Source organism: Larimichthys crocea, chromosome VIII, assembly GCF_000972845.2.
Source record: "Larimichthys crocea isolate SSNF chromosome VIII, L_crocea_2.0, whole genome shotgun sequence".
Classification (NCBI taxonomy): Eukaryota; Metazoa; Chordata; class Actinopteri; family Sciaenidae; genus Larimichthys; species Larimichthys crocea.
The window spans coordinates 3,233,412-3,256,064 of record NC_040018.1 but is presented as its reverse complement, the minus strand read 5'-3'; the positions used below and the strand labels follow the sequence as shown (position 1 = coordinate 3,256,064).

General features: G+C 39.9%; 1 protein-coding gene across 1 annotated transcript in view; it reads right to left on the bottom strand.

Moving 5' to 3' along the window:
• The window catches only part of trip4 (thyroid hormone receptor interactor 4), a 75,802-nt gene that overhangs the window by 32,995 nt on the left and 20,154 nt on the right, over positions 1-22,653 (bottom strand). The window contains exon 12 of the mRNA XM_010732790.3: positions 14,535-14,637. Within this exon, the coding sequence (XP_010731092.2) occupies positions 14,535-14,637 (103 nt within the window). The remainder of the gene's footprint in view (positions 1-14,534; positions 14,638-22,653) is intronic.

The window sequence follows — 22,653 nt, the reverse complement described above, 5'->3', positions numbered from 1 at the left end:
ATAAATGGTATCATTTTTATTGGATTAAACTGGCGATTTGTTAACATAAAACAGGTTATCATCATATCATCTTGAAATGATGAAACTGGCAATGAAAATATTACTACTGTTAAGAACAATGGACCAAACTACAAAAATCAGACCCTGTTTGAACAAAAAACTAATTGATATTCAGCCTTCTTTCATGTTTTTTAAATATATTCCAATCAATTCACTATGAGCTACAACTGTGAATGAGCTGCACAACAGGGGAACAGTGCTGGCAGTACTGGAGTGCATGTGTTAATGGGTACTGGAAGAAGAAATGCTGTACTGGAACAATATAGAGAAAGAGGCCAGAAAGAAGGTCAGGGCGTGATGTAAGTGCCACTACTCATCATCTGGTAAAGTCAAGGTCAGGACCTTGTGTGGTCCCAGGGTATTTCTGTTTAGCTTTTAAAGAAATGGCCAGAGAGCGGTCAGATTGATGCGCCGAGTTGGATCGGCAAGACTCAAACTGATTGCCCTTTATTCTGCTGACCTCCCACAGAAAGCTTTGACTTAACAGTGAGATAAAAATGCATTAAAAGACAACAGTTTGCAGCATGTGTGTATTAATAAAAACCACATCTGTCCCTTTGTGCTTATTTCATAACAAAGCTGGGAAATGGAGTCTTTTAAACAGCTTCATCAGAGATCACAAGCCCAAAAAAAATATAGTAACAATGGTTTTAAATGCCAGCAAATATTCTTCCTTTCTTTGTGGCTGAACTTACTATAATTGCTTGTGACACGCAATACAAACAGAGGTCCTCTCTGAATCAGTCTGGCAATTAAACGGTGTGAAAGCTGGTCTGGTTTGTGTGGTGCGTCTGTCTAAATGTGAATACCCCCATCACAGTGGGGGCAAACTCTACTTGGATGCTTCGCCACTGTGGACTGTGACTCTGCTCAGCTCTCAGTGGGGGTAACACAAGGAGCCCTATAGTGGCGTAATGCAATATTCATGGTGGGGCGTGAGCTGAGCAGTTAAAAACAGCAGAGTTGTGAGAAGACCTTCCCACCCTCTATCAGGGAGCAGCTGCTGCTTGGTCTTGCTCCCCTCTCCAAAGCCTATCCTCTTGCTCGAGCATTGTCTCTTTCTTTCCCCTGCCCTCCCCTGTTCCCTCTCTGCTGCCTCTCACTCAACCATTAATTTTTAATCACAACTTAAATGGCTGCCTTGGCTGCGGCTGTGGGGGCAGCAAGTCAAGGGCTCTTGCCTCTGGTTACAAAGTAGGAAATAAATTTGAAGAGATCAAGCTAAACATAGAGGGAGGGAGGGAGAGGGGCTGACTAGGGAGAAAATGTACAGAGAGGAAAAATATCAACTTGCTGCTGCCATTACAGCTTAATTAAAAAATTCAACTCTTTCATCTTGGACTTTCCAAAGCTGCTACAGGAAACTGTGATCAAATTAAGATAAAGAATTTTCGAGGGTTTTTTTGGAGGCCATGAGAAAGTAAGAAATGAGTGGATTTAGATTATGTACATGGAGCTTAAAATAACTGGTACAAACTTTGACTGATTAATTGTTTAAATCATTTTTTTCTCTAGCAAAAATGAATCATGTATCACAGGTTTTATGTGATAGAAAACTGTATATTTATTGTGTATGTTGAGCAGTATGTTTCAACCTACCTCACCTTTGATTCATTGAGAAAATAATCAGCAAGTTAAATCAGGATTTAAAAGATTTTTTAAGGTTAGCTGCAGCCCCAACTGGCACGTCGTATTGCTCAAACCCACCAATATAATAGCTTACAGTCTGAGTATATAAAAGGTTGAACCACTTATTCATGAAGGACAAGGTTGTGTGAATGTTGTAAGCGAGGTGGCAGCACTCAGGTTTTCCCCTGCATTATTTATTTTCCGTATTGGGGTGGTCTGACCCACTCTTGTAATGAGAACTAGAGTCACGGTCTGTTTGGAGTCCCGGGGCAACACCGTGCAACCGTGTCCCAGGATCACTGCTCAACCACACAGGCCTCTACACAGCCACTGTTTGCTCAGACTTCACTTGGATTGTAAAAGTCAAGCCTTGTTGACACATCTGTGCTGTCTCTCCCCGAGGCTAATGGCTATAACATCTGTCTGCTTCTTTTCGGAGGGAGAGGAAAGCTACAAGATTCAAATGCTCTTTTGAAAAAACGGGCAGAGTGAAAACACTGACAGCTGATGGAAAGCTGACAGGCTCCTCTGAGGGTAATTACCACTGTTGATCTTTCTCACAAGTGCAGAAAGGTGATTGCATTGGTTTTGAAGGAAATGTTGATAGAGCCTCGTGGTAGCAGTGTGTCAGTGTTTACACTAATACAACTGTGTTTTTCACAGGTCACTCTTTACATAATTAGGTAATATCATACCTGTGTCCAACATCAACATAATTTACTGTTACTGTTCACAGCTACAAAGTGTTGCAGAGCACACTGGATATGAACCACTATGTGAAATCTTTATGAACATACTGCATAACTGAAATATTGGTGAAGTAATACTATGATAACTTTCACAAACATGTGTATTTTGTTGTTTTCTCTCTCCACAAACACACATATCTTTTTAAAACTGCTTTTAATATTTAACTTAAAAAAGAAATTAACGTGTTTTTATTGTTTTGCTGTTGCTGGTTTTTTTGGATGATCTTAGCCTTTAAAGTGTCTTAAATAAAGGTATTATAATTACTATTTTCATTCTGAAACATGGCCAAACATTTGCATTCAAATAAATTCTTGAATGACTTTTAGACATGCAAAACACAGATGAATAACCGGTTAGCCATTTCCTCTTTAAAATGCCAGATAATAGTGACAAATGTTCTTCATTTAAAAATGTCGTCTTTAAATATCTCATTTTGTCTGACTAACAGTTAAAAACCCAAAGATTTAAAGTTCTCTATTAAAGCATTTTTGCTTGAAAAATGACTAAAACAATGAATTGATTATAAGTATAGTTATCAATAGTAGCTCTAATCGTGATCGGTGTAAACATCAGCTGATAAGCAACCAAAAATTGCCGACATAAAATGTCAACATATGTTTGAGGTTTGAGTTAGAAACGCTGACGTCATTACACAGCATGTAACACTAACAAGGATTGTTTTTAAATGATTTTATAGTTATGTGTTTACAGTTCTTTCACTGGGAAAGACTGTAAAGGGTTCATACATTTATTTAAACTAGACTTTGGTGTAAAATTCACTTGGGGAATTAACGCATTTAAACCATATTAAGTGACTCATTGGCCATGTCTAGTTTAACATCCTCACCTCCGCCAGCTACTTGAACTGTGCAAATAATCCACCTATTGATCCTCAATTCCTAACCTGACAAATTAACAAAATCAAGACAGCAGGCTAACTGCATTCATGCTAACTAGCAGACCTTTTCAAATCAGTCAAACGCACACACGCACACACACACACACACACACACACACAGAGTAGTAATCTCTCACTAATCAAGGACATCGATCACATTGCAAAGCACATCTGTCTGCATCCCCCCTCCTCTGCGCTGACCCAGATTGATTACTCTGACAGGCTTAGCACGGAGACAAAGACGAAGGGAGAGAAAAGACGGACAAAGTGGAGAAAACAAAAGACAATGTGCGAATGAAAACAGACAGCCGAGAACACACAACATAAGGGTGCAATCAAAAATAAAGACAGATGTGTTTAAATCTGTTTTTGTGTCATGTGAAATATTTGTTATAGAGCTACATACTTACAGTGCACCCAAACAAAAAGAAATAGACGTAAACATGAACGCTTACATTCTTGTTGCAAAAGCACTGAAATGAACTGAAGCCAGCAAGAGCAGTTTATATGCCTCGTGTGCCTCCACTGAAGTACAATGACCCATATAAATAAAAGAATGTGAAACTGTGGTGTGTGAGTGTGTGTGTGTGTGTGTGTGTGTGTGTGAGTGTGTGTGTGTGTGGTGCTTTGGGAGGAGATGAACGTTCAAACCCTGGATCAGAGTGGACTGAGAATGAAAGATTAGCCGTGCACTGCATAAGCCTCAGGTAAGAATGAAAACAGCTACTTATTATGGGCCAAACGTGGATGTGAAAAAAGGTTTTTAGTTTCTTTTTCTCCCCAATAAAAAGAGTGAAGATGACTTGTGCTGCAGAAATGATCTGGTTCCATAGCCAATGTTTCTTACATCCACTGCGCTGAGTGCATGAAACAAGCATTACTCTCCCTGCTACACTTTCATCCATGTTACATTCTCGAAGACTGAATCCATTTTATCCTCAGGAGTGTAAAACCCTCAGGCTTCATCAGAAAAACTGGGTTGTGCAAAAACACAGTAACATCTATATCTCAACAAAAGACTCAGTAACCTTCTTGCACCAGATAGAGTATGGCTTCAAACACACTCCACGTATCAGATACTAGCTGTTTGAGCAAAGGACACATGTATGCATGACATGTACATATGAAAGCTCTGTAACAGTAGATACCAAACGATTACATAATTCATTCACATTATGCGACAATACTATTCATGCATTTAAACGTGCCACTAAAGCAAGCACTGGCACGTCAAATGCTGATTGCTATGGGTTTTGTAATGGCGACTGATAAAGGCAACAATGCTTAGCGAAGATAAGGAAAGACAACTCTATTACTACAACAAAGAGCAATTTCTTAACACAGGCTTTTCACAGAGAAAACCAGGAGGTTTCATTACCAAGGGCAGCTGATAAAGCGTCTGGTCTCAAGTGCAATCAAATACTACAAAGCTCTCAGGCAAAGCATGTCTCTGTCGAGGCTACACAATCCTAAAAATGTTCTAAAATCCTAAAATCTGCCTTTGCAGATCCAGATCTACATCAGAATACACAATAATAATCATAGCATACAGTCCTTATGCCAGATTTTAGGTAAGTCAACTGTCAGGTACAGTCAGACGAACATGTTCAGTCTAGTATATCTTGTGATGTTAAGATATCCTTGAACAAAATCCTACATATCCTTATCTTCACCAAACTTTATTGTAATATGTTTCACTTTTGAGATATCCTGATAAAACCACAGCCTCCGTGGCAACAGTAACAAGAAATCATAGTAGAAGTCATAATAGTCTTCCTTTGTACTTTTGTTCAGTATATAATGGCAAAGTGACCAAATGTAAGTTCGACCAAAACTGTACTTGAGGTGAAAGCAGGAGACTGTCCTCAACTGATAACATTTTCTTTGTTACCTCCAAGGAAGTTCTGTTTTTAGAGCAGTGTCTTTGTCAGTGGGATAACAGAAAAACTGGCTGTTCTCTAAACTTGGTGAAAGGGTGTAGCACGAGCCAAGGAAAAAGCTGATTATATTTTGGACCGGATACAGAAATTATTCTTGACTTTCATTATACTTACGTTACGAGATACGTCAACATAATACGGATATATAGAGTTGCTGCTCTGCAGTTTGTACAGGACTGGACTATTGGCCTCAGGGTAGGTATGTAAAGGAGTGGATTTAGTCTAAAAATGGACATGGTTCTGTTTAAACTAGAATTTTCTAATGCCTTGGACCTTGGATCAGGCTTGGCTCCGTTACGTCATGGCTGTGCCATTGTTTTAGTCCATTCTCCATGCAGCTTCGCAGCTCTGATCGGGTAATTTCTTCTTGCTTTATGTGCTTGAACCACGAGTAAATATGCTAGGTAGCAAAATAGTTTTTTGCTGTCAACAATCATAAGTTTGCCACGGGTGTTTTCTTTTTTTTGAAAATCGACCGGATTTCTCTATGGCATTTTTTACTTCTGGCCAACTCGATCTGCTCTGTGCTGCTTGTTCATAGAGAAACCAACATGCACACCTCCCAAATCACCAGAACGCATCGTAAAGACAAGTGCATCCAGCTAGCTGAATCTTTAAATCAATGAACGCTATGTATATTCGCCTGTAGAAGCACGTGCTAACACATCTTTCTGAGTACAGTTCGCAGTCGTACATTTTAGGCTGCATTCGGACTGGCCACGCAGACCTTGTGGACAGATAATGAAATTTATGCAAGCATAATGTATGTAGACAACAGGACACAGTACATTCCTGTTACAGATCCTAATTTCATTGCCAGTGGATGTAATTCAGCATGCAGGAGTGTTGCCACTGAATCTGTAAGAACAAGCTGATCTAGAATGGCAAAGTTTATTGCTTGGGGCTCCCTCTTGCTCCCATGTCTGTGTGCTCTGGTCTCTGCGCAGCAGCTCAGCTCTCTCCTCTCTCTTCTCTTCTCCTCTCCCCATTAACCGGCTGACAGATCAGTAATAAACACAGCCTGTCACCTTCAAGGCCTGCCTCTCATTTACTAGAGAACACATGAAACCCCGCTCTCTTGTTCCCTCTCTATCTCCCTCTCTCTCTCTCTCTCTTCCCTTCATCCGCTGGGCTCATTGGAGCTGAAACCTGATTTTTGGCCCCGGCCGCCTTCGAGGCAGCAAATTCTCCTCTGCACCCAGATAGTCCTGAAAAAGGCATGAATATTAAATGGAAAATCCATGAATAAATAACCAAAAGAGGACTTCCGTCGCTCTAACCTCTTTCTGTCTCCCAGCAGTGGATGACAGAGGAAGAGCGCAGGGAAGAAATAGAGGAGAGAAAGGAAAAAAAATCATGACCACCTCAGGAGAGAGGGTGGACATTTGTTAGGTAATTGGCTTTCTCTATTTGCAATCCCATGGTGCTGTGATTTCACACATAAAACAAAGAGGTAATCACAAGGTAACAGTGCAGCCGATGGTTAGTAGAGCAAAATTCAACTGCAGTATTTTCACTGGGAATATAATGTGTTATTTCCATATGTGGCGCAACCTGAGGGATAAAAGGGATCCATATTGCAACAGCGCGATAATGTATGCGTGGAAAATGCAAATGACATTGAAAGAGTGCTGTAAGTGCAATGTGTACAAGGGGTATGATGTAGAATGCATAACAAAGAAATAAAGGGAATCATTTATTTGTGATGTGTACTCACTAGTCCCCGGGCATGTGGCTGTTACACAGGAGCAAGTAAATATAGATTATTTCGCTTCAAGCGGTTCCCATAAGGGTGCTTTATATGTAACGTACTGGATTTCAGGGAACTGTATTTTTTAACAGAGTACATGGTGACACATCTTAATGCAGGCACAGAGTAGATACTAGTGGATAAATTACTGTATGTGCCGCTGGTGCATTATATATAGTAAGATTCCTGTTGATGTCAAAGAACAGCGTGATGATTAAATTAAACAAGCATTTAAGATGTAGAACAGTTAAAGGTGTAATCTTTAACAAGATACTATCTATGGTAGCTCTTTAATGTATTTAGATTTGTAATCACCACACTAGTGGCAGAATCCGCCATTTCCACACCAAGTTCAGATTGTCTTCATCCAGCATTATTGTATTAATTCTACGTCTCTGATATCAGCCTCACTGCTTACTGTATCACAGCCGTATTAAATTACTGCAAATGCAAACCAAACATTTCCTGCTGTAGCTTCACATTAAAAACTGGTGAAAGACGTCGTTCGTGTAGTGAACAACAAAAATTTGTTTTAGCTCCCGTTTTTCATGAGTTTAAGATTTTCTATGCACACATAAAGGTATTATTATGACACAGGTGTGCTTTGAATTGGTTACAATAAACGGCCGATCTGAAATGTGCAGTGTTATTTTGAAAAATACATTTATCAGGAACTGAACTGTAGCTGTTTTACTAAATGGCTTACCCTAATTTGGTTTTATATACTGTTGATTTGGCATCGAGGTTAGTGCTAACCCCGGTTGTTTATCAAAAACAAACAAACAAAACAACACATGGTTAAATTTGTTATTTTTTTTTACAGTGGGTTTATTAAAAGGACATAAGTTTGTTTGACTGCACTGTAAACAGATACACCGATAACTCTTCTGTTCAATGAGTGTTTAAGGATCCATTTAAGAGAAAGTCTCACATGAACAAACATACAATTACAAATAATGAAGACCGACCAAGTAGTTCACTGACTGAGCTCGCAAGACCTGAGAAACGAAAGCTTTATTTTGGTGCATGGATGTTCTTCCAAAATAAAAAACATTGAGATAACATTGCAGAGAAAGGAAATAAACAATGTCCTCTGGTTTGACGGTGGTAAATTGGTGCAACTGGCCTATAATTACCCAGCCCATTGTTTTCTCTGAGGTTTACAATATACTACTGACAGTGTGTATGTTTAAGCAATTCATTTTTGCTGGTGACAGCCATGTCCAACTATATTTGGAGAACCTCTAAAGACTTCATCAGGCCGCGCCTCGACATACTGTTTAAAAACATCTTTTGAGATGTGACAACACAAATTAGATTATTATAAGAGTTAGCAGTTGGATGGCATCATTAAAATCACATCAAGAGTACATTTTTCTATTCATGCTCAACAATCTCCGACGGTTTGCTTTTGATAACTGGTTGAATAGTGATTGAAACTGAATTCTTGCTGTACTTCAGAAAAGATAATCTGAAGAAATGGAACAAAAATGATGTTGGCGCCTCAGGCTTAAGGCAGGAGAACTACTTTGTTGACCTTGAGGTCCTTTGAAATCACTCCAGTCTCGAATGATGTTGAGATTATATATGTCAATGACTTGCGCTACTAGAGATGAAAAAGATTTCATCATGACCTGCTGCTGGAGCTCAATTTCTCATCATCGCAATTATATCCATGACTTCCTTCTCTGTAGCTGGATCAAACCTTAGAGAGCTCCTTTGTATCTGTGGGAGAGCCTTCAGAGGGACTAATCTTTATGAGAAAAGATAACGCAATATTCACAAAACACTCACTGAATTCATATGTAATATCAGAGGGGGGTATATGTTCAGCACCAAACTGAGTGAAGAGTGGGAATTACATTTTCTTCTTTCCAGTGTGTAAGATGTAGGGGCCACTACAGATTATGACAGAAATAGAGTAGTACATGCATAACTGTGTTTTCATTAGGGTATAATCAGCTGATAATTGTTATGTTTTTGTTGATATATCTACAGATCTTCTTCCTTAGAGTCCATGTTTCTTACAGTAGCCCAGAACGGACAAACTAAATAGTAGCTCTTAATATGGTCTTTTGCATTTCTTGTGCATTTTGCAACCATCATTGTTTCTCTTCCTGGCTAGAAATGATGGGGTGATGTGAGGAGGTTGCAATCATTAACTACGCTGCTGGCTGCCGCTACAAACTGGTTGTTTCAAAAGCTGTTTAAAAGGATTTTCTGTTTTGTTTCTGCTTCTTTTCCTTCAGCATTTTCTTTCAGAAACACGTTCTCAGGTTCATTTAGTTCAGGGTTTGTTTTGGCTTATGTTTGTGTGTGAATGTATTGCTTGACATTATATTGGATGAACCTTTATAAATCTTCACAAAACAGAACAAATTCACACTACACTTACTGAACTTACAACATAACATTTTCAGGCATACCTAGCATTAATTTGAAGCCTGTAAATGTGAATGAATGAAGATAGATAAACAAAAGGCATTAAATGCCTCGACTTTAACCACATTTTGAATAATACAGACTGATCTTGAACTGTTGCTCTCCTCTGAGTAATTCAGTGCTTTTGTCAGTTGAATATAGGAGTGCTTGAACAAGAGATTTGCACGTTTGGTTCTTGCTGGTTGATCACTCTTTAAACAGGGCTTAAAGCCATTTGATTCACTCATGGAACATTACTCTGGGTATGCACTCTTCATGCTTGAAACTAATAGGATTTTAATTCTTCCGAGGCATCGTAACAGGAAGGTCAAACATAATTTTTCAGGTTACCTCATGCTTTGTTCTGCAGAGCAAGAAAGTAGCAGCTTCAGGCTCATTCAGTAACAACAGTCCCAGCATGATGTCTATCGGTTTAAAGTTCAAATGTATTTGATATGGACGGTGATTCAAGGGGTCTTCAAATGCTTGGATGGATCTAAAGTGAAGCCTAAACAAATTCAGTTTAAGATGACAAATGGGGATGGAGCAGGAACTGTTTATGCCAGGAACAAAATACCCACATGATTTTGAAAAGAGTCTCCGCCACGCATTGAATAAATTATAATCGTCTCAGCCCAGATGTCCGCCAGGATCTTCATATTTTTTTTAAAATGAAACATATTTTGTGACTAACTGTGATGCCACCAAGTGGTTTGGGGTTCAGTAAGCGGCCAAGTGGGTTTAGTCAGGGATCCCTGCATGATACCGGATACTGCCCACTGTGCCCTGTCCTCAAGATGACCAATGCATCATTTTGTTTGTTTGTTCAACGTTTAGGATTAGATGATGTTGTGTTTTTGACCATTTTGCCTCTATAAATATAATATAAAAGATAAAACTATTCATAAAAAATAAAAATAAAAATTATTACTGGGTGAAAAGCAGGTTTGTTTCTGCATTTTGGATTAGAGCCAACATATAGTAGTTTAAGAAAAAAGAATAGAGGAATATGATTTGTTTTTCTGTTTTTCTAGCTGTGTATACATAGCCACACTATGTAGAGGATGTCAGGCTATGAGAAACATAGGGGCAAGTGAAGGATAGCTATGAGGAAGAGAAAAAGGAAATGCGGGTTCATGTCACAGAGCCAAATAGCTTTCAACACCCAGGCTGACCTTCAGCTTACACAGAAGCACACACACACACAGATATAAATGTTCACAGGATGTGACTATAAACCATAATGGACATTCCTTATTACAGGGAGTGAGCCTTGGCTGTATGCCATTTTAAATGTCACAGACTCCTCCATAGGGTAATGACTGATCAACCTGAGTTTGCATCTAGTGTAGCCGAGTATATTATCTACAAAGCCAACTGTAAAACTGCCTGAAGAGACAGGCAGCATCGCATTATTTGATAATTGCCAAACGCAGTCCAATGATGTTCATCCACGTGAACGTGCTAGCTTTTCTGACCTTTCAAGCTTCCGGCTGTAATATGCAATATTACTATACTGCCAGTAAAGCGAAGCGTTTGTTAGTGCTGCAGATCCTACAAGAAACAACACGCTAGACTGCAACACAATGCAGCTTTCAGCTCATTTGTATGCCTTGCCACAGTCAGATTAATCAAAACAGTTCCCATTCAGATAAAATATAAACAGCTGCAAATTTTCAGGGACAAAGTGCAGATGTCGTGGGAGAAGAAAAACAAACCTTTAGCAAAGCAGTTAGACCATGATATTTTTCAAACCAGCAGAGTAATGTTTAACTTAGTACTGTGGGTGTTACATATTATGTGTTTGGTTTCGATGTTATTTTATTGTGTTTGGTGTAAGTGCAATACTGAGTTATTGGATGGGAAGCATAGCAGTTATGACCTATGAGCTATTGAGCATTTTAAGTGTATATCTTAAAATGGACCCGCTGTTTGCAAGGAGCTAATACAAGTGTATATAAATGATTATCAATAAAAACCAGGACTGAAATTCTGGGTTAGTCACAGGTGACTAAGACAGACAGAATCAGGCTTTATCGATGCTCCCTCACCCTCAATCACTGTCTATGTCTCTCGACCACTGCTCTTTCTCTGTCTCAAACCATCGAACACTAACCAAACTAAACTTCTTTGAGTCACTATTTTGCAGGATAAATTGCCAGAGAAAAATCCCAGACAGAGATTCAGAAGCTGGGTACATGAAATAAACAAAGTCAGAACACAACAGGTAGAGTATCAGAGTTTAGCCCACCTGGGTAGTCTCAGTTTCAGAGACATGTCAGACCGACTCTAGAGGTTTGACCGGTCTGAGCATCTGACTGGTGGCTGCAGCTTGACATTGTTCTTCCAAAAGTTGGATCTCACTCAACTTCTGTGTCACTCCATTTTTTGGCAGACACTACCGCGGCCAACATACTCGACCCTCATTCAAATGAATGGAAAAGCCTGTGTGTACACCCCAGCACCCTAAAAGGACTTGAAAACTTTTTGTTTTTGCTTTACCAGCTCACCAGTGCTAGTTAGGTACCAGCTAATATTAATCATGGTTCCCATTCTCATTTTTCACAACACGATTACAGAATTTGCTTAATGATAGGATCAATCTCAGCAGCCACACAACACAATTTTACATATTACCAAAGGAAATATCTACCACGTTAATGTTAAACACACTAATGAGAAAAACAACTGTCTGTGTTATGTAATAAAGCACTGAGTCTGCTGAAATGCATGGAAAAGCAGGGAACTGTACCCTCTCCTCTCTCATTCTGATGAGGCATGAGATGGCTGGCAATGTCAGTGACAAGCGGATCTTGTCAACGTAAGCTGCTGGCAGAGCAAAAAATACTTGTGCTAAGCCCCCCTGAGTAAGATGAGCGGCAACGCCTTGACCCGTGAGATGCAGTGGGAATTGAGGTGGAAGAGGGGGCGAGAGAGCAAGAGACTGAGATAGTGAAAAGCTAGCTGGTGACAGAAGAATCAGACACGCTGGACTGTGTAGGTCCAGTGGGTCAGGATAACCAATCCAAATACCAAGCTAACATGTACGACAGGGAGCATACTGTGATCAATGCACACTACATCGCTGTATTATAGACAAACAGCCTACTCCATTAAAAGATGGGCAAATAACTTTGATGCATACTGAATAACCTCTACTATATTTTGAATATTTTGAAATAATATGTGATGGGAGTCTGATATCATACATATTTCACATCCTGATCTATACTGCTGCATTAGTGTGCGTTTGTGTGTAAGGACATATGTCGGTGGGTGTAGTTACTGTGTATGTTATGTTATTTGTTTATGCATTAGTTAGGATATTTGTTCGGGTCCTTGTTTTGTATAAACAGATTGACTGTTTTTAATTATGACATGTTGGTTTGACTTGATTATGTGCCTAAAATTATCACAAAAAAAACTAAAAACTAAAAAGCCTATTTTATAAAAAGATGGACAAATAGTTGGTACATACAGAATAATCTATACTGAATTTGTGATATATTTTAATTGATATATGGGACGGGAACATGACATCAAACATATTTCACAGCTTCTTGAATTACATATTGTCCTATATCTAGCAGAGTACATGTACAGGATTATCAATGGGTGTCTGTGTCCATTTTGGGGGCAAATCAACATACAAATGTGTTATTATGTCGGGACGATGTGGATATTTCATGTCTGTTTCACTAAATTAAGACAAGCAGTCACCAGACTGCATCACTAAACAGTCGTCAGAAAATTAGCAGTGGCCACACAGTGAGTGTGTTTATGTTTGGCCGAGAATAAGAATATCAGATTACACGTGAGCTGGAACAAAGCTGAAAGGCAATAAGGAAGAGGAGAGAAGTGTATTGTACCAGTACATCTCTCAACGGGCAACAAAGGTAACCTACTTGGAAATACTGCTGGTATGACGTCTTTATGGATGATATAAATTTAAGGTTGTGTGTTTCTATTTCATCTGAGACATCATTTGACGATGTTTGACCAGATCTTTCAGTAAACACAACCTGGATGGAAAAGAAGCAGGCATGCAATGTATAATAAAGTCTATTAGTGGTTAAGAATTTATTACGGGAGAGTTCAACAATGCTATATTTATATTCATCCACCGACAGAAAGTAAGCTGCTGATTCATAAAACCGCAGATTTCCCTGCAGCAATCTGTGCCTACGACAGCAAGCCGGTAACAATGTGTCAGCATGTGTCATCAGGTTCAGCCTTTTATTCCAAGTCCATGTTAATGCCGGTTAGACTGAAATGTAGAAACGGTTTCTGGAAATGAAAATAAAAGTGCAGGAGCACAAGTGGAGAAAAGCTTTCACTCCAAACCAAGTCTGAAGACTTTAACAGTAGTTACAGACTCCTGAAAGCTTCTGAATCAGTAATCAAACACATTTTTCAAGACCTGCTGACATCCTATTTTACAAGCACGTCATTTCATTTGTCACTGTTCAGGTCTGTGCCAAACCTCTAAATCCTTTTCCACCGTTCCCCATTTCCACAAAAATTGATACAAGGTCATTAAATCAAATTTTGCTAATTATTTTTTTTCTTAAAAAGGGCACACCTCCTGCAACATTTTACCCAGAAAAAAAAAAGCCTCGTCTATCGATCTGGAAAGATCTGAAAGAGGCACAGCTGCATAAACAATCCTCTCAAGTCTTTAGAGGGTTTTGAAATATTAACAAAAGAGCTTGCAGGTACATCATTTTGCAGCAGCAGCTATGGCAGCAGAGGGAAAATGTGTTTGAGAGTCCTATTATAAATCACACAATACAGCAACAACATTGCACATCCAGGCCTGGCTTGTCCCCCAGGCAACCTGACAGCAAAATCCTGTCTTTACAGATGGCTCTTGGAAAGGATCTGTACATGTGTGTGTGTGTGTGTGTGTGTGTGTGTGTGTGTGTGTGTGTGTGTGTGTTTGTGTGTGTGGAAACGTTTGTGTGTGATTTTGTTTTATTAATGAATATATAGCAATCAGAATCTTTGACTATTATCATCACTATTTTACATGTCCATTTATATATGTATAAAAATCTTAGGCATCTCAGGCTAATTTCGGACTTACAGATCTTGTGTTTCCCTTTCATGGGGAATTTCACCAGCAGCTCCTGGGGGTTGGTGCAGATGAAGACGAATGGGGAGGCAGACTCCTCGCAGGTACCGGGGAACTGCAGAGGGCGAAGGAAGGAAAAGAAGAGCAGTTTAGCATCATCTTACGCAGAACTTGCACTGGCCATATTGTGCACAGAATATGTTGAAGCTCATGATTTCTGGTATCACGGTCATGAATCATTCAGTGAGTGTCTCTGTTTATACATCATGTAAGGTGTCCTCCATGCCTGATGTAATACTACATGCCTGACAGCAACTGATATGAGTCTCTCTGGGTTTTATGCACTAAAATTGCACAACTAATGATGCAGTTGCTAATGAGAGCAGTTGCACCACTTGCAAGCTGTCAAGATGAGAGAAAATTTATTACGAGCAGCACCAGAATCCGACACATCCAAAGACTTTTTTCAGGATGCAATCTTTCTGGGTAAACACACAGTGTCGAATAGTGAATGACACAAATAAAATTATTAAGGCCACGTGTGCAATATTTATGTGTTCATCTTAGTAATTACACATACAACATACAACATAATTCATCAAAAGTATCTAGAGAAATAGTTCACATTCAACCACATCCATGGCATATTTATGTATACTGTATAACATGGCACACTACATTCCTATGAAGGAGAGGGTGTTTTACAGCTCATAACTGACAGCAGCCCACAGCATACAGAGACCTACAAACAAGAAGAAAAAAAAAACCTTTTTCTCTCTCTCCCCCTGTGTTATTGATTGGTCTCTCAGGTGAGAGTAGGGAATTGACTGACACAGTGACAAAGGAGTCATCTTTCCCATCACTGGCAGCCAACGGCTCTCAGCTCATCCAATTTCCTCCGGCGCTATCAGATAGTGCCCATGATTGCATCTAGCCAGCCAGGAAGCGGCTCTTTTCATGACAGCATGCGCTCCCTCCCCACCATCCCCCTCCCCTCTTATTCACAGCCTCTCTATCTCCCTCAAAGGAGCACTGAAGGTTGTGACAAATTTGGGGCTTTTAGGGGAAATCAACAGAGTCGGCAACCCATCTGTATGGTCCCTGACAAACTGGGGAGAGATGATAGAGATGTTTATTTCAGATTATAGTCCATGTCAACTTGAGTGTAATACACCGGTGAGTGATAAAATATGTAAACACTCAAAGTCGTTAGACATTGGTGGGGACTCTTAAATAGGCCCTTGATTGCTCCTTCAAAATAACAGACTGAGTCCAATTAAATTAGATCTCCCTGTCAAGTATGCTGTCTCCAAGACAGAAAATTCCCCTAAAAGCCCTTGAACAAAACTACCTGTGATTCAGAAGGGGTTAAACAAGACGAAGGTGTGTGTAGCGTTGTGGTATAAGACTGGCAGTGTTCTATATTTTTCTATATCGTCATCAAAATGTCATCATAAAAAGAATAAAAGCATTAACAAGAGTAATAATACACACAACACGCGTGAAGCCATTTACAGGAACATGCTTTCTATACGCATGTGCATGTAAACATGCAAGAAACAGGGGAAAATATCGCTCCATAGCAGCAAAAACTCCACAACCTACCTTCAGAACAATTAATTTATCTTTCTCTTCAACTATCGATGGTGTAGCTAAAGCCTGGTGTAGCTGCACAGCTGAAACAATTAGCTGGCTAATCAATAAGTTGAACAGAAAATGAATTATTATTTGATGATAAATAGTTTGCACCATTTAAAAACTGCTAAGCATTTTTAACTTCCTGCTTTTCAAAAAAAAAAAAAGATTTCCTATTTTCCTCTGTGTATTGTAAATTTTCATGTTTGTGTTATGTGTGTGTGCTGCTGGTCAACCAACTTGTTTTTTTTGTTTGTTTTGTTTTTTAATTTTAGAATATACAGAGACAACAGTATTTTTATAAAGTCATCCAAAAGTTTGGATTTTTTTCTGTTTTCACAGCAGCAGGTAAGCCATGTGGAGGAGGCTTGTTGTTAATGACATAGGTGACTGAAGCAAACATGCCATCGGCACCAACCAGGTGTGTTCACTTATGTTTTCTCTGGTCCGTGCTTGTTTGTGTAATAGTCGTTCTGATTGTACTTTAAACACATGGTATCAACAAGGTATTATTTCTGCCATATTCTGACACGAATCCCCCTAAATCCCACACACTGGAGCTTTAAACTAAGCTTTAAGTTAGACCTAACTTGAGCATCATTACGAAAAAAAAAATCTCACATTGCACAAGATGGCTGTATTGTCTGAGTTACCCAAGGAAACAAAATGGTGGTGGTCTTGCTAAATTCAGATGAAACCAGCGTGGCTGCAGCCACAGTTAGAGTGTGTTCATGTGAAACCCTGCCAGTTGCCTGCTCTTTCATCCTCCATTAGCTAATTAGCATTTAAAGCTGTTGAATGTGCTGCTGCTTTGCCTCACTACCTCCCCCACCTAATTGTTTCCATTCCATGTTAATCAAAAGGGCACAAAACATTGTGGTTGTGTGACAAGGAGGTTTGCTAAAGCTCTCCATATTCATCAGGTAGGATCTAATGCAGGCAGAGTGGCCCTGCTTACAAATGCAATTAAATCTGAGCCTGTTGAGAAACACAGGTATTGAATTAGGAAATATTAAGTGGAATTACGTGAAAACATTATGTGTGACAATGGCCACCACACTGAAAGAGTGAAACAAGCTGAGCATGAAAGGTCTGAGTTACAGCCCTAGGGCCTTCTGGGTAGAGGGATCAATGTGTTTGACACGGGGAAGATCTGAGGGTGTATGTACATTTCTTGTGACAGGTGCATTAACATGCCTCAGTGTGAACCGAGTATCACTAGTTGGTTGCCTCAGGCCAGTTTACTTCAGACTGAGAAGTCAGACAATAGTGAGACAAGGACTTCGCGGCTTCTACTTGCTCATAAACATCTCTGACAATTGGCTTGCGTTCAACACAGAAATGCATCTACTGCATGGCTGACTGCCAAACTGTTAAAAAATAAAAATGCACCTCAACCTTGCCAGCGTGCCAGCTCATGATAAATGTAGTCATCAGTCATGTGTTTTAACAAAAAGTACATTTTTGCATTAGTTTATCAGTTTGTGTGAGCATAATTCAGTTAGTTCACTTCGATCTACATAGTTTTGGAAAATATATAATATACCCCTCATCAGGGTTCTCACCAGGATTTTATTTTAGAGTAATGGGGTAAGGCGAGGGAGCGTAGCGACCGAGCGGGGGGATGCGAAAATTTTGAAAAATTGTGCCCAAAATGGGCCATATTTGAGGTACCTGGAGGGAATAAATTGCATTTTTTATGTTGTATATACTTAGTGGAAAATTGTTACATCTTTGGATCCTGGCAGTGTGTTACCTGCAAAGGGTGTTGTCAAAAGATATGTAAACTCAGACACAAACAATAGAGATAATACACGTTTTATTCTATTAAGAAATTAAGAAATGCGTGAGCATCATGTTATTTTGGGAGCATAACCTACCAACCAATTATTAGAGACATGAGACAAAAGATTGTCCTAAATTGTGTCAACAACAGAACAGATAAATGCAAGTGGATAAAACAGCCAGCCAACAAGAAAACAGCCTAAATTAGCACTAAAAATCATCCGATAGGGCCTACGTCCTGTCATTGCTAAACCTGCCTACAAGGTAGACGTTTCCATTCATCAAAGTGTTGGTTAAGTTTTCAAGCGTGATGGAAAGCATGTATAACTGGTGCACTTACATTTCTGACCATGAAGAAAGAACGAATGTCTCTTTTTTTGCGAGGGGGTCCGTCATTCATTGTTATAATTATGACATTCACCGAAGTCCAGCTCAAAGTCCAGCTCAAAAGAAAGCTATCACTGGGAATCGAGCGGGAGTTCAGTTGTCGTTTTTTTTCCTCTCTCTCTCTCGGGGAACTGATTTCCAGGCGTCTGTCTCCTAGCAACCTAAAATCAACAGCGCAGAGTACGCATGTGTAGGTTCATCAAACGTCGGCTACACCATTGTAGGAAGACAGCACCAAGCAAACGTCAGCTGATTTTGACACCTTGAAAACTGCTGAAGTGCGCAGGAAAAAAAAAAACTTTTGACGATGGTGACGAAAACTGAAAACAGCCGTTACGCTATATTAAAAATAACGTAACGGGGGGAAATTGCCGTTGCGGTCTGAAATTTTAGCGTAGCGGGCCGCAACCATATAAAGCGCTGGCGAGAACACTGCCCCTCATGTTTATACAGTACATTTCAAGCACCACCAGCATGAAGACTATAGAAACAGGGGACACACTAGCACTAGCATCTCTAAAGCAGTGTTGTAGTCAAGACCAAGTCATGACCAAGACCAGAGTGTATCGAGACAAGACTAAGACTTTGAGGGGTTGAGACCAAGTCAAGACCAGACAATATTTGGCCTACTGCTGCCTTACCTTGTTAAGCGTCGCCTTAAAGTATTTACAAAATGCTGCGTGTTCTCTCGGTCACCGTTTTGCAGATGAATTCTTTGTGGTTTATGAAACTAGATTTTATTCCACAGGATTTGGCTGATGTCTCCTCCCAGACAGTTAAAAAATGAAATGAGGCAATTAAGTGACATCCCAGTTGTGGTCTTGACCTGTCTTGAACTAAAATTTAGAGTCTTCTTTGTCTGAGGCCGAGTGAGACCGAGTAAAAATGTGAATTCTGAGACAGGACCAAGGCCTTTAAGACTGATCTTGAATACTACAACACTGCTCTAAAGCTTGTTGTGTCTTGGTGGTTTAAACATTGGAAAAAACTGTGAAAAAACAGCACATGGTTTTATGGAAAGTTATGTACTTGGCTATTTCTTACTTCCTGGAGTCTCATTGTCCTTTCATTTGGACATCGTTAGATTAACTGGCTGCTAGTGCTTCAAATTTACTCTAGAGACATCAGAGTAGTTTAAATTTTCTCATCTAACTATTGGCAAGAAAGTGAATAAGCGTAGTTCCCAAAACTGTGGAGCCATTACTTCAAAATGTCATAGCTACATAACATTTTTTATTCTCATAGACAGTAAGAACATTTTGTGTTTAATCAGTTCTTCTGGCCAAAAAATAGAAACTCAGTTTGTGCCCAAACAGTTTGAACTGAAGCATATTTTTTATTTGCAGGTTAGACATAGTGCAAGGTTTTAATACGTGCTGAAGCTGGATGAGTTAAGGAGCTAAGGAGACAACATGCTGTAAATATGAATCCAACACATTTCTACAAGGGCAACTACATGCAAAATACTAAACAGGAAAAAGAAGTGAGGTGAAAAATTCATGCAGCTTCACAGCTTTCTTCAGAGACTGCCAATTCAATAAACTGCCCACTATTTAATTTGCTGGGATCAAGCCAGAGGGGACTCAACAATAACCAACTGTAATAATATGAAATTCACAAGTTCATTGGAAAAAGTAAAAAGGGACGGCGGGGGCACAGTTTGCTGGAAAGGAGCCTTTGGCTATGAAATATAACAGTGGCTTCGAGGGCAAGGAGAGGGCACGGTGGCCCTATTGCTCTTACCGCACATCTCTAAGTAACGTGTGCTGAGGTTTATCCTTCATGAGCCTTTCATCGGCTTCTCTTCCTCAACACAACTCATCTGCGTTCGATATACTGTACTATTCATTCTTAGTACAGTCCAGAATACAGCGAGCTCCAACCAACATTTGATGAAAACAACATCCATCTTAATAAAACCAACTAATACAGAGCCAGGATTTGACAGCAGGAACACAAACCTTTGAGTCCAACCTTGTCAAGTAACAGCTCAACAAGCCAACACTGTTCCCTCTCCTCTCTCCACAATGTCTCTCTCTCTCTCTGGCTCTTTTCAGCTGCTGTCGGCAATTAAGGGCAGCAGAGACAAGTAATCTCCTTCTGGGCGACAGGGCCAGACCAGAACGGGCATGTGGAGTGGTCTGTGCAGTAGGGAAAGGGGTGGGGGAAGAGAAAGAGGGAGAGGGGGGTTGGGGAGGGTTTGCGAGGCTGGCCCCAGCCTCAGCCCTTAGCCAGGCCCTGCTTGGCTGCACTCAATCTCAGCCCAATAAAAAGCCCTTCATTGGCAGGGTGCAACTGAGCCAGACGGGCTGGGAGCATGTGGCTTTTAAAAATGAGGAGGGTGGAATAAGAGGGGGGAGGGAAGCAGAGAGCGAAGGAGGGGGGGGGGACTAGAGAGTAAAAATGAGGAATATGATTCAGTGAGAAGGACAGATAATAAGAGCATAAGGTGAGGCAGAAACACAGAGGCTGAGATTTTGATAGATAGGGAACTACACAAAGCCGACCGTGTCTTCCCAGAAAAAGGACACATTTGAAATACTGCTTAGCCAGTTCTGTCAAGGCTGGTTTCACCCTGGGAATGGGGAAACAGATGGGTTGTCTCGGAGCTATGGGCTACATGTGGGAGGTGAAAGGGTGTTGTTGGGAACTGTATGCAACAGCAATCGTTCGCCAATCGTTCTTTAATCTATCGTGTTCACCAAACAACACAAGCCTGCTTTCTGGCATTCATTAACCCTCCAACAAATGCAGCTGCCCTCAGGAAACAGTACTGTAACCGCCTTTCAGCCTTTTGCACGCACTGAGTGTATTATTTGTTTTTCCATCGCTGCACAACACAGCACCAGAGCGCACGCACACACACACAGGCATGCAAACACACATACATGTATGTATCACGTGTCACAACTCCAAACACTGTCAACAAAATTAACAGCAGACGATACAACTAGAAATGATGTCAATGAATGCCTGAGTATAAATAGGGTTCAGTCAAACGTCTTTGTACATACTGACCCAATTATATTCACTGTAGAGCGTATCCAGACCCTTCCAGTGACATAAATTGCCATTGAATGGTCAGATTCTTTGACAGTTGTGTCTATGACATTACATGGAGTGACAGCCAACATAGCCTGCTATCTTAAAAGTTATTTTCTGACTGAAAAGAACCAATTCGTGCACATCATATTGGGTCAGAAAGTGCTAAACATTGCGAATGAGTCTTTATTCAGCACCAATGAAAGAGAGACCTAGACATTTATTTGGGACAGACAGACCTTTATTTCTAATTCTCTGTTTTATGCGTTTGATTCTATTTTAGTAAATATCCTCCAAGTCTTCTGATTTATTCTCAGCTGCTGTTTGCTGTTAATGCAAACTCATTCCTCCATCTGTTTCACATTAAAAGCCTTCCAGCGGTTCAGGAGAAATAATCTTTTCACGTCACATTTACTGTGAAACATCTGCAGGAAGTGTTGAGTTTCATTAAGCGCAGCTTAGCATCATGAAAGGCGGCAAAGTAGAGTTGATCACAATGAGTGAAACACTGAGTGAGAACAGCGTTTATAGGGAAAAAGAATGACAACATTAAGTACATATTGCTTGAATGTGTTGTCAGTGACAGCCGTCATGGTGTAAAAATGTAAAATTACCACACCAGTCTTTATTCATGGTCTTGTTTTTATAATTACAGTACCAGATTTTATTCAAGAATTCAATGTAACATCATTAAAACAACACGTCTTACTCAGACTAAAAAGCCTCTTCTGGTTTGGGATGTTTCCAACCTCATTTACGCAGATTAATTAGTACAGTGTGATATTTAAAAGATCAGCTCAGGTGTGTAGGAATATTTTGTTTTAACTGGTTTATTCATGGTAACAAAGAGACTCAACTGCCAGGTATCAACAGTTCATGTAAGCAGCTTAACGCAAACTGGATCTCTACTGGAGAATGGCTAACAGCCACAACTACACTGTGCATGTAAATGTAGCCTGTAGCCTCTTCAGACGCACTGACAGATCAATGAGTCAAATAATCAATCAGTGGATTGTCAGAAAATGAAAATTTTCAGGGAAAAAACATGAATTTCTAGAGCAAAAATGCCATTTAGTATTGCCAAATATTTAATTCAGCTCCTCAGTTGTGAGGATTTGCTGCTTTTCTTTGTCTTATGTGATGGTGAATTGAATAAATGTGGATTTTGGGTTGTTGGCTGGACAATACATGGAGTCACTCTGGGCTATTTGGCACTATTTTCTGGCATACCGTACACCAAACAGTTAATTACTCAAAAAAAATAACTGGCAGAATATTCTAT